General features: G+C 37.1%; 1 protein-coding gene across 6 annotated transcripts in view; it reads left to right on the top strand.

Moving 5' to 3' along the window:
• Rbm25 (RNA binding motif protein 25) overlaps nucleotides 1-16212 on the top strand; it is a 49401-nt gene that overhangs the window by 16195 nt on the left and 16994 nt on the right. For 5 of the 6 annotated variants that reach the window (XM_052185482.1, XM_052185480.1, XM_052185481.1 and 2 more), the window contains 5 exons: nucleotides 1558-1715; nucleotides 9701-9886; nucleotides 10615-10668; nucleotides 10908-10991; nucleotides 14290-14570. In XM_052185482.1, coding sequence (XP_052041442.1) covers nucleotides 1558-1715; nucleotides 9701-9886; nucleotides 10615-10668; nucleotides 10908-10991; nucleotides 14290-14570 — 763 coding nt within the window. The remainder of the gene's footprint in view (nucleotides 1-1557; nucleotides 1716-9700; nucleotides 9887-10614; nucleotides 10669-10907; nucleotides 10992-14289; nucleotides 14571-16212) is intronic. The other variant, XM_052185483.1, reaches the window with a different exon arrangement.

Below are 16212 nucleotides of genomic sequence, written 5' to 3'. Positions count from 1 at the left end.
TAAATTCTCTGCTCTTTATCCTCTTGGTGCTATCAACTAAGTGTAGTGTTTCATATATGTGAGCGCTTTTATCTAAGCTATTTTTCTAAGCTATATATATATATATATTTTTATCTAACCTAGTCTTGATTTAAAAATACCTTTATTATGGAGAAAATGGATACGTGTGACAACTCCATGATTACTACTCACAGCAATAATAATTATCAGTTTGTGGCCAGTCATCTTTTACCAGTACCCTACAGATTTCCTTTTTTTGTTGTTTTTGTTTGTTTGTTTTTGTTTTTTTGAGACAGGTAACCCTGGCTATCCTGGAACTCATTCTGTAGACCAGGCTGGCCTCGAACTCAGAAATCCACCTGCCTCTGCCTCCCAAGTGCTGGGATTACAGATTTCCTCCTTACCCTTTTCTCTGTATAGCCCTGGCTGTCCTGTCCTCATTCTGTAGAACAGCCTGGCCTCGAACTCAGAGATCCTCTTGCCTGCCTCTGCTAACTAAATGTTGAGATCAAAGGTGTGTGCCACCATCCATGCCTGGCTGTTTATGTTTTTTTTTTTTTAAAGATTTATTCATTGTATGTAAGTACACTATAGCTGTCTTCAGACACACCAGAAGAGGGCGTCAGATCTCATTATGGACGGTTGTGAGCCACCATGTGGTTGCTGGGATTTGAACTCAGGACCTTCGGAAGAACAGTCAGTGCTCTTAACCTCTGAGCCACCTCACCAGCCCCATGTTTATGTTTTTTTTAAGTACACCCAAGTACTGGGATTTTTGTCTCTATCTATATTTTAGTATATACTCTGAAACATAAATATTTTGTCTTTTTTGGGTGGGGGCTGTAGGAAAAAATGCCCAAAATATAATCATAGTACCTAAAAGTACTGCCTGTTTTTTCTAATAAAAAAATAGCCATATCATCCAGTTAATATTGAAAAGTAATTTTTTCTCTAAAAGTCAAATTTAAAACATACATGAGTGAAATTAATTGGGGCTTTGTTCTGAGTTTAAAGCTTTTATAGTCTTCATTTGCTTCTGGCTTTTGTGTACTGGGATTATAACTGTGTTCTGCCATAGCCCCAGAAAAGTCTGCATGGTTAATGCTATATCCTGTCCATTTTATTTTATTTTTTTTTATTTTTTTATTTTTTTGGTTTTTCGAGACAAGGTTTCTCTGTATAGCCCTGGCTGTCCTGGAACTCACTCTGTAGACCAGGCTGGCCTCGAACTCAGAAATCCGCCTGCCCCTGCCTCCCAAGTGCTGGGATTACAGGCATGCACCACCATGCCCGGCTCATTTTATTATTTTTAGCTCTTAGTAAATAATGATTTGCTGGATTTTAATTTTTCTTCTTTCCACTGGTCTTTTGTTAAACTCTCCCTCACCTGTTAGTTCATTGATGTTAAAGTGAAATGGTTATTAGAGGGTTAAAAAGCAGGGTTGTGGTAATGACTTCAGTGCCCTCTTAAGTTTTGTCTTTAATCAGTTTGCTTTTCTGTATTTTTTCGTGTTTTTATACCTTAATATTTCACAAATTCTTCTTATTTCTTGTCAGCTTTTGGATTCTGTGAGTATAAAGAGCCTGAGTCTACCCTCCGTGCTCTCAGATTATTGCATGACCTTCAGATTGGAGAGAAGAAGCTACTCGTTAAAGTTGATGCAAAGACAAAGGCACAGTTGGATGAATGGAAAGCAAAGAAAAAAGCTAATGGGGTATGTAATATGTTTTCTAGTCTATGTGTGCTAGTTCAGTGTAAATCCTTCATATTGTAAATAAATCTAACTGGAGACTCACAAGATTATTATCATTGTAATGGGTGCCTGTGGCTTGTGCAGAAGTGTATCTGTCTAGTTGTAGATAAGTGTTTTATCTACCCACAGTGGGTGGGTGACTGTTGTTTGCTTGTTCCAGGTTGGGATGAAGGTAGTAAGGGAGGCTGGACAAGGTTAACTTGCCAGAGAAAGCACTTGTACAGACTATTCCAATCAGAGCTAATGCATTAAGGCAGCTTTGTAAGTAAGTATAAAATATATTTCAACCTACACAATGTTTATTAGTTACCCTCTCTCTTTTAGTGCACACAGATTGGATTCTGAAATAAATGAAAATAAGTCTTACTAATTCATGTATGAGTGACCTTATTTAGGATTTTTATCTTTTATTTTAATTCTGTTAATTTACCTGAGGATAAAGGAAGTTTTTGTGTCTTGTGTGATAATGTATCTATTGCATCCTTCACAAAACAAAACAAAATCTGAAAATTGAGTATACATTGTGTCAGTTTTTTTCTTTTGTTTTCCTTCCCCCAACCAAAAACCCAGAAGCCTTTACTCATCTAGCTTTCATTCTTTTATGGAGGTTGCTATAGCCTTCTCTTGGCCTTCATAAAGCCTTTGTGCATTAATTTAAAAAAAAAAAAAAGAAAGAAAAATTTTAACCTGTTTGGGTGTTTTTTGGGTTTTTTTGTTTTGTTTTTTAGTTATATACAAATACACTGTAGCTGTATACCTTCAGGCAGAATACACTGTTACTGTACAGCTTTGGGCATTGGATCCCATTACAGATAGTTGTGAGACACCTTGTGGTTGCTGGGAATTGAACTCAGGGCTATTGAAGAACAGTCAATGCTTTTAACCGCTGAGCCATCTCCAGCCCCATGGAGTTAAAAAACTCATATTTAACCAAAGTATAAAAGGAAGTTAAGTATCGTGACACTTTAAGGACATATTCTCCTGTGTAACTGAATGTTCTAGTTCTAGTGCTGAGGGTAGAGCCCTCAGACAAGCTTGCTACCACTGAGTCACATCTGTACTCCATGAATATAGCTTTAATTGGAATATTTTCATTAGAAACAAGATTAAAGCCAGCTGCAGTCCCACCACTTGGGAGGTAAAGGCAGTTGGGACAGAAGTTCAAGCCTCATCAGTTATACAGGGAATTTGAGGCCAGTATGGGTGACATGAGACTGAAAAACCAAAGCGTATTATTCTATAAACAGCTTACCCCCTGCACAATTCTTGTTTCCTTTGCGTTTCTAGTACTTAGATAATGTCACTGACACATACTGCATATGTGACTTTACAAGGTAAAGTCACTGTTGCTGATTTGTCAGATTTAGTCTTAGTAGTTTGGCTACTTTTTCCTTATAGAATAAAGCCTGTTCTGGGCATAGTATTCAGGTTTTGTTGTGTTACACATCTCTTGGTTTTTGTTTTAATTTATTGTTTTTTTTTTTAATAGAGATATATTTTTATTTATGTGAATGTGAGCATGTGTGGTTTTGTTTTTTGTTTTTTCGTTTTTTGGTTTTTCGAGACAAGGTCTCTCTGTGTAGCCCTGGCTGTCCTGGAACTCACTCTGTAGAACAGGCTGGCCTTGAACTCAGAAATCCACCTGCCTCTGCCTCCCAAGTTGTGCTTGGCAGGCATGTGTATTTATGTGCACCATGCACATGTATTTCCACTGGAAACCATATGAGGTTATTAATTTTCTAGAACTTCGAGTTACAAGAAGTTGTGAGCCACCATGTGTGTTGAGGGACTGAACCATGTTGTCAAGAAAATCAAGTGCTCTTAGCTGCACAGCTCTATCTCTAGCTGCTGTTTTTGCTTTTTTTTGAGATAGGATCTCTTGTATCCCACCTTGGCTTCTTACTTTCCATTGTAGTACGACCTTGAACTTTCCTCCGATCCCACTCCCTTCAAGTGATGGGATTAGTTAGATGTTATGTCATTTATCGGATCTTTAAAGAAATTTGTTTTATTTATGTGTGTGTGTGTGTGTGTGTGTAGGTGTGTGCAGGTTGTGACTGTATATGTGGAAATTAGAGAACAACTCATGGAAGTTCTCTTCTATGTGGGACCCAGGGATCAAACTGAGGTGGTGAAATTTGTGGCTTGGCCCCTTCACATGTTGGCACCAGTCCAGACATTTTTTATCATTATTTATCATTATTTTATCATTATTTGTTTTCTTTGCCTTATTGCCCATCCAAGCTCATCATTAAAAATTCATTCATCTAGCCAGGCGATGGTGGCGCACACTTATAATCCCAGCACTCTGAGAGGCAGAGCCAGGCGGATTTCTGAGGCCAGCCTGGTCTACAGAGTGAGTTCCAGGACAGCCAGGGCTATACAGGGAAACCCTGTCTGGAAAAAAAAAAACCAAATACAAAAAAAAAACCCCAAAACTTCATTCATCTAATTATAATTAACATGCTATGCTCTTGATTCATATAGCAGTGATATAACATCCTGGAGAGACACAACTACTTACCCTAGATAGGAAACTCATGACAGACCAAACTATAAATACCATAAAAACTTGGTGAGCCAATTAGTGTTATTGGTGATTCATACAGGAATATGGGTGAGGAGTTACTCACAGGAACAGAAATGATTCAAAGACAGCCACATCAACAAGGCCCAGTCAAGTATAGGCAATAGCTCACAAAACTTGACAACTTGGAACATACTGCACAGTTTATATGCAGTTCAGTAAGTTAGAGAATGCCCTAAGTACTGCTGTAACCTCTTAGCAGCTCAGCTGTTTCAGGGATTTCCTAAAGTTATGTCTAGTTGTTAACCTTCTTGAGAACCTTTAGTTGTTAACCTTCAGAGAACTATAGGATAGACTATTTCAGTTTGGAAAACTTTCACACAATAACCTGTATCATTACATTCTGCCCTGGGTGCGATTATTATTTACTGTCTTTCTCTTTTAGCCCATAACCCTGCTGGAGTCTACCTCCCACATCCATGGTTATCGATCAGTAGTACCCTTCCTCTCACCTAGGAAAAGGTCTTCTAAGTTAGTAATGATATGAGTATTTACTGAGTAACATAGTAGCTTTGTTGTTGACTCTTAGTTTCCGTTGACTCTTAGTTTCCGTTGACTCTGAGGTAAAAGAAAGATCATGAGTCAGAGAAACAATAATCCATATGAAAGAAGTGAGATTTTTTTCTTGATTTTTTTTTTCTTTTTGAATAGTAAGAAAAGGTTTTTTTTTTGTCAACGAAATAACTTGATTGAAACTATTTAAGTCTATAGATTAGTCTTTTTTTTTCCTTTTCAATCTTTTTTTTTACTGGTGTTTAGTAAAATTGTATTTCATTGGAACTATATATAGTTTGATCTATCTAGTCATGTTCTTACTGCTTTTTGTCTGCCTACCAGCAGTAAGTCTATAGAGATAATTAATGTGATTGTTTCAAGCTGTGTTTGTTCACCATGTGTACAAGATTAAACCAGTGGATTGGAAAGCTGCTTCTCTGGTTACTAGCACTGGCTGCTCTTGGAAAGGACCCAAGTTTGATTACCAACACACACAGGGCAGCTTACAGCTATCTATGGGATCTGACCTCCTCTGCTGGCTTTGTTTCCATGGGTACCAGGCATGCAAGTGGTATACGTACAGGCAGGCAAAACACCCATACAAGTAAAAGAAAAATGAATTGGTGAGCTGTGGTTGATGCATGCCTTTAGTCTCAGCATTTGAGAGGGAGAGGCAGTTTGATTTCTGAGGTGTGCCCTGTCTACCTTAGTCAGGCTAGCCAGGACTACGAGCTTGTGTCTTAGAAAGCAAAACAAAATAATGAGGATGAATTGGGAATTGTTGGGTTACAGATAATCTCTGGAAAACCATGTGTGTGCATTACATTCTAGTAGATAAAAGGTGCTTCAGGTGAACATCTTCACATAATTGCATTCAAGTTTATTTAAAATGAGTCAGTATTTTCTGAAAGAACTGCATTTGCTTTGGGTATAGCTCAGAACTGCCTGTTTTTTAGATTATGAAAGTTAGCCTGGAGTGTGTCTCTAGAAGCTGTATTTCTTTTCACTTTGGATTTGGAGGTAGAAGTTGAAATTTGGGAAATGGGAAATTGTTTGGGAATTGTGTGAGCTTTGGATCATATTTGACAGCTTGTCTAATTACCTTTATAATAATCCCAAGTAATTTTCTCTTCTTCTGTGATCTTTCAACATAATTTTGTTTTACTGATAATTAGCAATCAGTTAAGAAACAGGCTTATCAAAAAAAAAAAAAAAGAAACAGGCTTATCAGCTTTTTTCTAAAAATGAAGATTGAGAGGCAGTTGGCCATTTGAAAGGTAGAATTGAAATTTTTCTTTTTTTAAATTCTTCATTGTTTTAGTTGTGGCAAATAGTTGTATTGATTGTTAAATTTCAGTTTATAGGGATAATAAATTAGGGTCTGGAGAGTCCTATGGTTAGAAGCCTATGGAGAGTCTTCCAAGGGAAAAGAAATCAGGAGTGTAGGAAATGTCACCCAGATAATATGTTTTTCTTTTGGATTTGATTGTTTTTGTTTGTTTGGTTGGTTTTTGGTTTTTTGGATTTGGTTTTTCGAGACAGGGTTTCTCAGTGTAGCCCTTGTTGTCCTGGAACTCACTGTAGACGAGGCTGGCCTTGAACTCAGAAATCCGCCTGCCTCTGCCTCCCAGAGTGCTGGGATTGGATTTGATTTTTTAAGACTGTTTGTGCAGCCCTGATTGGCCTCAAACTCACAGGACAAATCCACCTGCCTCTGCCTTCTAAGTCATGGGATTAAAGGCCTTCAGCACTACACATAGTCCAGTGGTGTGCTTTCTAGTGAATATCTTGATAGTGTAGAATTTAGGTATCAAGGACCTGGGTTTGATGCTACATAGTTTCAGTACTTAGGTAGGTGAGATAGAATAGCAGACTTCAGGCCAGCTTGGGCTATATGCTGGTGTTTGTGTGAGCAAAAACTAACACACTCTAAACACTAAATTTGAATTATCAATAGCCATGTTACTAGAGCATTCTCTTTCATACAAAAGTTTCAGAAAGCCAAAGTTAAATCACTGAGGATTTTACAGACAGGTATATACATTTGAGGACTTTAATTTACCAATTTAAAATACAGTCACAACAATTATAGTTTACTAACATTTTTTGTGTGTGTGTGTGTGTGTGGTTTTTCGAGACAGGGTTTCTCTGTGTTAGCCCTGGCTGTCCTGGAACTCACTCTGTAACTCAGAAATCCGCCTGCCTCTACCTCCCAAGTGCTGGGATTAAAGGTGTGCACCACCACTGCCCGGCCTACTAATAATTTTGATAGTTTAATTACAGTCTTGTGTAAAGTATCTTGTCCTTATCTAAGATGCCAAGTAGAAAATTTTCAACAAGAAGATTAGATGAAGAGGCAGGTTTGAGAAAGTAAGGAACTCTTAATAGAGTGGGTGTTTGTTTATCTTTGATATACTTCTGTCTCTTACTATATGTTAATAAACATATATGGTCCAAAAACTGATTCAAAATTTCTGTTCGGGAACCCCAGTGGAGGAGTTAGGGTAAGGACTGAAGGAGCTGAAGGAGTTGCAAGCCCATAGGAAGAACAATATCAATCAACCCCCAAAGTATGTGACCCCGTAGAGCTCCCAGGGACTGAACCACTACACGTGGAGGGACCCATGGCTCCAGCCACATATGTAGCAGAGGGTGGCCTTGTCAGGCATCAGTGGGAGGAGAGGCCCTTGGTCCTGTGAAGGCTCAATCCCCAGTGTAGGGGAATGCTAGGATGGTGAGGCGGGAGTGGGTGAGTGGGTAGGGGAGCACACTCATAGAAGCAGGGGGGAGGAGGGTGTGGTGGGGGGTTTTCAGAGGGGAAACGGGAGGGTGATAACATTAGAAATGTAAATAAACAAAATAACTAATAAAAAGGAAAAATTGTGCTTTATTTTTTTAACTGCATCATAGTTTGCTCTAAATAAGAATTTATTTAAATTGAATGTTAATGTAAGGCTTATTGAATATGTATATGAAATCATTTCCAATGATAGAAACAAATTAGTGATGGCTGTTATTGAAACACCTGATAAGTTATAATTGTTATCACATATAAAGTAATCACATAGCATGAAATTCAACTTGGGTAGAGTTGAATGTGTTGTGACCAAGAGCCTAGCATTTATATGGAAGATTATAGTTCTTTTTCTCTTGCTGTTGAGCGTTGAATCCAGGATGATACCTGCTAGGCAAGGCCTGTTTATATCCCTGATTCTACAAGCATGATTTTTTGTTACCTGCCAATGTGATCAGTGTATTTTTTGGGGGGGCGGGGGGTTGGATTTGGTTTTTTCAAGACAGGGTTTCTCTGTATAGCCCTGGCTGTCCTGGAACTCACTCTGTAGACCAGGCTGGCCGAAACTCCGAAATCCACCTGCCTCTGCCTCCCAGAGCGCTGGGATTACAGGCATGTGCCACCACACACTAATCACCCAGCGATTAGTCTATATTTACCAAGTAAATTGCTATTTTGGGACATATACATGTATAATTTAATTTAGAAAAATGGCTTTTTATGTACAATTATCCATGCTTTTTCCTTCTATGTCATTCTTCATTTTTCCCCATGTTTGGATTGAAGAGTTGGGTTGAAAGTGAGAGGAAATCATGAAAGTTTTCAGGTCATAGTATAAATTCCTTCCATTATTAGTTTCAACTATATGAATTCTATATTTGGGGGCTCTAAAGCATAATTAGAAGCAACAGTAGTATGCTAGAAGATTGTTCTTCTGAGAGACAGATTTTCTTTTTAAGATATGGTCCTCTTAGGTAAGGGAAGTTTGCCCAATAATTACTATCCTGCCTGAGGGCTATTTTCATTTGTCACTACTGCTGGTTTTTAGTGAAGGTTAAACTTTACCTTTCACTCGTGGTATTTGCAGATTCGTAGATTTATGCTAACTATTCTTTGAAGCTCTTCTGTCTAGTTGAAAGGGAAGGTAAAGTCTCATGTAATCTCAGCTGCCCACAAATTCCAAATCCTGTCTCTGCCTCCTCAAGAGTGCTGGGAATACAGATATCAACCACCATTGCCCAATCAGAAAGTTACTCTTAAATAATGATTACTAAAGTCTAATACTTCTTTTGAGAAAGTATAAACAAGTTGTGTGTCTATGTATTTGACTGATTCTCGTGTTTGTTTTTTTTGAGACAAGGTTTCTCTGTATCCCTTGCTGTCCTGGAACTTGCTCTGCAGACTAGGCTGGCCACAAACTCAAGAGATAACCTTTGGCTCTGCCTCCTGGGTGCTGGGATTAAAGATGTACATCATCATTCCTGGCTAGGTTTTAACGTACTGCATGTGCACATCAGAGGGAAAGAAGTGCATATGGTATATGGTGGGACATGGATTCACTCTCGCTCTCAGATTGCTCTGGACCTACATATAGAGAGAGACAGACATGTCTGGCTTTGAACTCACAGAGATTGACTGGCCTCTACATCCTTGGTATTGGGATTAAAAGAGTATACCTCCATTCCTGGCCAGGTATATGGTTATTATAAGCAGCTTTTGCTGCACATAGACGTAGAAGTTGGGCTGGTGAAATGGCTTATTAGGTAAAGGAACTTTGCTGCTAGGCCTGACCACCCAAGTTTGATTCCTGAGATTCATATGCTGGAAGGAGACTTCTTGACTTCCACATGAATGCCCTAGCACACACATATATACACACATAGAAAAAGATTAAAAAGACGTAGAAGCATATGTGGGGAAAGAAGCCATCATTTGCAGCCAAAACCTTTTTGATGATTAGGTTTAGTAGATAGCCAGTATTTTCCTTAGTTGGCCCATTCTTTTTTTATTTTTTTTTTATTTTTTGAATAATTTTTTTCTATTCTCCTCAAATTTGTGTTGGTTTTTAAGAATGCCAGACCAGAAACTGTCACTAATGATGATGAAGAAGCCTTAGATGAAGAAACAAAGCGAAGAGACCAGATGATTAAAGGGGCCATTGAAGTTTTAATCCGAGAATATTCCAGTGAGCTAAATGCCCCCTCACAGGAGTCTGACTCTCACCCCAGGAAGAAGAAGAAGGAAAAGAAGGAGGACGTATGTGTTCTGACAATGTAGTAATTTATATAATTTATTCCTCTGGAAAATACAGTGTTCCTTTAGAAAACTCAGGGATTGTTTGTGTCATGAAAAATGCTATAAGATACACATTGTTTATTAAGGCATAATGAAAGTTTCTTTTGAGTTTTAGTGTCTTTTGGGCATTTTAGTTTTAATCATTGGCCAGATATAATTGTACTACTGTAGTTATTCACTATTATTCATTATTCATTATTTGGTCTACTTGGTATTCATTATTGGGTCTACTTGGTATTATTGGGAATATTAATTTAAAGAATTAGATATTAGGTACAGTAGAAATTTTTCTTCCTCCATTGATATGGAAGGATAAAAATAACTAATTGATAATAATTTAAAGGGTAAGTTATAGAAGTATTTTTTTAGCTAGAATTATAGGGAAATCTTTTTGTAAGGTAGACAAATTTTTATTTTGTGCATGCAAATACATATCAAGTAATAATTTCTTACAAGTTCGAATTCCTTTTATAAGGAAACTGTCCTGGTACTCTTAAGAGTATTTTGGCTATTGAAAAGAAAGCATGTGATGGGTGATAGAGGGATTTAAAGATAAATCATTTTTACTGTAATTTGAGATCAAGAAAATATCACACATAGTGTATTGTTTCCTGGATAGGTGTGTAGTCAGTTTAATTATAGCACAATGTGAGCTGTTTTTTAAAAAATCTTTGTGGGTTTCTCTGCAGATTTTCCGTAGATTTCCAGTGGCCCCATTGATCCCTTACCCACTCATCACCAAGGTTCGTTTGAACTGCAGGCTTTGATTTTTTTTATGTGTGCACTACTAACTGCCAGAAATGTGATTTTTATCATTATTATTACTTTTACTATTATTATTATAATAACTTTACAACATTAGATTTTACTTCCAAGTTGGTGGTTTTTGCTTAGATGTATTTGTAATAGCACAAAATACCAAATTGTGCCATTTTTGTATTAATGTATATAAATCTATTCCTTTCTGTTCCCTTAATTTTAGGAGGATATAAATGCTATAGAAATGGAAGAAGACAAAAGAGATTTGATATCCCGAGAGATCAGCAAATTCAGAGACACACACAAGGTAGTATTCTTGTTTTTTCACTTGATACCAATCTAGACTTTTTACAGAATCCAAAGCAAAAAGACAAGAAAATCAACTTTACATTAGAGTATAATTTATAATTGCCTTTAATAGGCTTAATTGATATTGAGGTAGAAACAAAAGAATAGAAGACTAATACCATATTTTAAAGTGGTCATTGCTAATTTTTCTCAGTCACTGACTACTGCAGTCATCTCACTTTAACAAAAGTTAATATATAGATTTCAACCTAAACATCAAGGTCAGATTAAACTATTCAGGGGGCAGCAGGATAACATACATACAGTTCAGTTTATTTTGTGGGCAGGTCTTTAATCTTAGGAAAATTTTTTTTAAAAGAGCTGAGATTAAAATTTAAGATTTATATTTGTGTGGATTAAGTTTGAGTGGGGGAGATTTTTAAAAGTAGGCCAGTGATTACCAGACTTACCAAATTATAGATGCATGGAAGAACTGTAAATTCCCATAAAGCTAATCTATTCATTGACCCCCACCATTATGATAGAGATCATATGGTGACTAATGCAAGATGAAACTCTCAGCTTGGAAAGTAACAAGGAATAGGATGTAAGTATGAGCTTCTGTTTTTTATTATATTTATGGATGCCCCCTCAGAAAAATATGCAAAGGGGTAACTGGCTTGGAAATGGGTATTTGTATATAGTAAATCCCACTCACGAGTTTTGCCTATTTAAAGCTTCTCTCAGTGACAGTGCATCTGTGAATGTTCGCTGGTATTGAAGGTGATGCTTTCGGGTGGTGAAATGAAAAGTGCATGATGTATTTTGATATTAGAGGTAATAAGTAAGATATCACTGGTTCTGACTAGACTGAGAAGTACATAACATAACTCAGTGGTGTTAAGTGTTCGCTTTCTATATATGATTCTTATTTTTTCTTACTGCTTTGAAGATCCCAAGGTGACAATTAATGCTAATTATCAGTGCTGCTGAACACTTAATGTCCAGATACCCAACCATAGCTCACATACAGTGCATTTTCAGGAAGCAATTGTGTCTAAAAGCACAAATGTAATTCCCAGATTTTTGAGAGTTACAATGGTCTGCGGAAAGTCATAGTAGAATAAATACTCTATGTTTGCTATTCCAATTAGAGGCCGAGCAAGCTTAAAAATGGTATACAGTTGTGTGTGTGGTTTACCCGCCTTCTGTTTTTATTTATTTGTTTTAAACCCTGTCATGTTTTTGGTGAAATTATGAGGAAATCAGGTTGGTAAAAAAAAATTTAATTCACAAGGTATTCAGCATTTTAGGGGTTTGTCAGGCATTTCACTGCCTTAGTATAATTTTACTGTTGGCAATGTTCTGAATTTCCAAAACATGATTTAGAAATAAAAGAAATCAAAACAAAAAAATAAAAACCAGTTCTCTTTGGGTGGTGTGGTTAAAGGGGATATTTGAATTCTTAGCAATAAAACAATGAGCTCAGTGAACCTTTGCATGTTTTGGTATGAGATTATGAAATAACCACAGACTGTCAGGGTATCAGCGTGGCAGGGGGCGTCCATTTACAGCACGGATGAGTCTGAAGAGAGAATAAGGTAAGATTTTTGAATTTTTTAAAAAAATTCTTTCCTTTTCTCTTTCTTCATAACTTTGTTAATTGTTTTAAGGAATCATTTCATTTCTTTAATCTTTCTTAAAATATATGCACATATGCTCTACCTGCTTGTGCACATACACATATTGCATATATAAATAACTCCTTAGAAGGCATTTAGTATGGACTAAATTTTCTCAGTTTTTGTGTATATAGAACAAGTAAACTTAAAATGAGTTCTGAAAGAAATTGTATTTACATCAGAGAAAAGGTAGCATATTAAACAACAGGAGTAAAAAATTGAGGACTTGTACAAAAGAAATTAAAATCTGTAAGTATATATTATCTCCGAAATAAAGTTGTATGACACTGAGGTAAGTTTTATGTAGTATAGATTCATTTTAAAATATAAACTTTAAATTTCATTAGGAATGTTTTAGAAATTAGATTATCCCCCTGTAATAGCCTTCAGTTTCTGTCCTCTCCATGTTTCCTCTCTTTCCTTTCTAATTTCAATGTATTCAGTATTGGCTTGCCTATATGCTAACTTAGGCCAAAAGCTGAATATATTGATGCTTCATACACTAGCTTTTCTTTCATAATCCTCTCTCAGTTCTTTGGTCCGTGAGCAAGAAAAAAAGTATCTAACAGGTAAGACTGCTTTTTAAAGTTTTAAATGCTTTACATTACTGAGAAAAAGAAAAATGCACATTTTATTGTTGCAGTTTAAATTTCAGTGAAATTAAACAGAGAATTTCAGGGATAAATGTGTTTTGTTTTTGTTTTACTTGTTTGGGTTTTTGTTGTGCTTTCTTTTTTCCCCATCCTAATTTGTATAGAAATCTTGGGTACACTGGTAATCTTCCAGGATACACACTGGCCTAACTGTTTATTTGTGAACCGTGTACTTGCTTTTCCTCCCAGAAACATAGCTTGTAGGCAAGGGTAATCCAGTGTTGGCGCTCCAGGTCCTAGTACAACATCTGTAAGTTAATACAAGGTCCTTGCAAGGGCGGATTTATCATTGTAAATATATCTTTTATTGTTTTACAGGTATAATGGTGGGCATAACTATTCTGCTTTTAACTATTGTACATTAAAATAACTAATGTGTATGTTGTTTGAAGTGAGTGGTTTTCAAAGTTTCTGTATTTGGTGGAGTATCTATCTTACAATGGTAGGAATAAGTATTTCCATAGTTTAAGACAAAAGATCTTGACTAAATTCAGCTTCTATTTCTTTTGGAGGGTGGGTGACCTGGAGGGCAAAAGATTGTTGTTCTTGTGACTTGTCTTCCACCTCTATTTTAAAACCCTCATCTAGTTACCTTCAATAGTGAGGAGTCTGGGTCATAAATACTTTCATTGTTCCCACTGACTTACAGACATTATAATGGGCAGAATTAAGTTTTAGTTTGTCTTCCTAGAAATTACTAGGAATCACTACATGGTTATGTTTAGATATTTATTAGTCAGTAGTCTGCCACTGTTAACTCAGATTTCTCCACCCAAGATTGGAGATTCCTGGTTTGTGTAGAGTATTTGGTTTTGCACGAAATCTAGCTTTGTGATTGTTTTTTTTTTTTTTTTTTTTTTTTTTAAAGCCACAAATCCTGGTGGTTTGATGCTTTTCTTACCAGTATTGGGCATTGCGCCGGGGGAAGTTTGAATACTGGAGGCACAGAATTAACTCTAAAAGTACTTTTGTTGGTTTCTAGAAACTGGAAGAAGAGAAAGGCAAAAAAGAAAAAGAAAGACAGGAAATTGAGAAAGAACGGAGAGAAAGAGAGAGGGAACGTGAAAGGGAACGAGAAAGGCGAGAACGGGAACGAGAAAGGGAAAGAGAACGTGAACGAGAAAAGGAGAAAGAACGGGAGCGGGAACGAGAGCGGGATAGGGACCGAGACCGCGCAAAAGAGAGAGACCGGGACCGCGAGCGAGACCGGGATCGCGATCGGGAGCGGAGCTCAGACCGGAACAAGGATCGGAGTCGGTCACGGTAAAACTTTACACCAACAGTTGTTTCTGATAGCAAAGTTAAATTAATTAATAGATCTCCTCTGTGCAACTATTTGCACTTGAGTTGATAAGGTTTTCTGTAGACTGGCTGCATTGTACATGCAATAACATTGATGAAAGTAGCAATTTTTATTTTTTTGCTTTTTGAGACACTGGGTCTTTCTATATAGCCTTGGCGCTCTGTAGACAAGGCTGGCCACAAAACACAGAGATATGCCTGCTTCTGTCTCTGAGTGCTGGAAATAAAGCCATCACTGTGTATTGCCACCACTGCCACTACAAATGAAGCTGAGGCAAAGGGATAAATTCATAATCAGTGATTAGGTATTAAGTTCCACGATAACTGGCTATACACTGAGCTCATCTCAAAAGCAATAGTATTGGAGAAATGCATCAGCAGTTAAGAGCACTTGATACTGTTGCAGGAATCAGTATCCAGGACCAATGTGACCACTACTGTAGTTACAGGGGATCTAATGCATGGAGCACGTATATAGATGCACGCAAATCACTCAGACATGAAATAATAATATGCTGGGTATGGTGGCACACACCTTTAATCCCAGCTTACAAGAGCCAGAAGCAGGGGCATCTCAGAGTTCCAAGACAGCCTAGTGGAAACATTGTCAACAAACAAAATATGTTTTTAATTTTTAGTATTGAGGGTAGAAGGAGGTGGAGTGATGGTGATTGAGACAAACAATGTGATTTCTTTTGATTTCTTTTCTGTAGTTTCTGAGGCTAGTTATTATGTTAGGGTAAGCAGTTTCATTATTTCCTTAAGTTGGTAGGCTATTTTTCTATTTGCACTGAGACTTTCTACCAGTATTTTTTTTTCAAGATTTATTTATATGAGTATGCTACTATAGCTGTCAGACACACCAGAAGAGGACATTGGATCACAGATGGCTGTGAGCCACCATGTGGTTGCTGGGAATTGAACTCTGGATCTCTGAAAGAGCAGTTAGTGCTTTTAACCACTGAGCCATCTCACCAGCCCTCTACCAGTATTTTTCAAAGGATATGCCTTTGTGTGTCCCTGAGCCCATCTGTTTGTCTTGACTTGTAGTAATTTTACCTTTTTAGAAGGTGTTGTTACTATGAATTTTTGGTAATAATTTGATAATAATTTATTTGTAATAATCAAAAATAAGAAAAGATGGAAAAAGTCATCTTTCAAAAACTTTCAAAATACATGACTTGTTGCAATGTTGTTTGATGAAATAACACATCTACCCAGGGGATGAGCTAGTTTATTTCAGTTTAGTGTTCTGTATAACAGTCCATCATACAAGGAAGCCAGAACGGTAGCCTGAGGCTGTTGGTAAAACAGAAATTATGGCCAAATGTCTTCTATAGCATAGGACCACCTACCCAGGAATGACGCTCCCTACCCCAAAGTGAGCTGAGTTCTCTCACATCAATCTTGAGTCATGACAATCCCTGCATGTAGACTTGCCAATCTGATGGAGGCATTTTCTCAGTATTCCCAGATATGTATAGATTTGTGTCAATGTTGACAAGCCACCAGCATTATACCTGCACCATGCTGATGGAATTGCATACTTAGTATATATTATCTTCTCTTTCTCCCTTTCTGATAGAGTCCTTGGTGAGAATTG

Source organism: Apodemus sylvaticus, chromosome 6 (assembly GCF_947179515.1).
Source record: "Apodemus sylvaticus chromosome 6, mApoSyl1.1, whole genome shotgun sequence".
In the NCBI taxonomy this organism is placed as follows: Eukaryota; Metazoa; Chordata; class Mammalia; order Rodentia; family Muridae; genus Apodemus; species Apodemus sylvaticus.
Note: the sequence above shows the minus strand (reverse complement) of the source record. Positions and strands in the feature narration are given on the sequence as shown.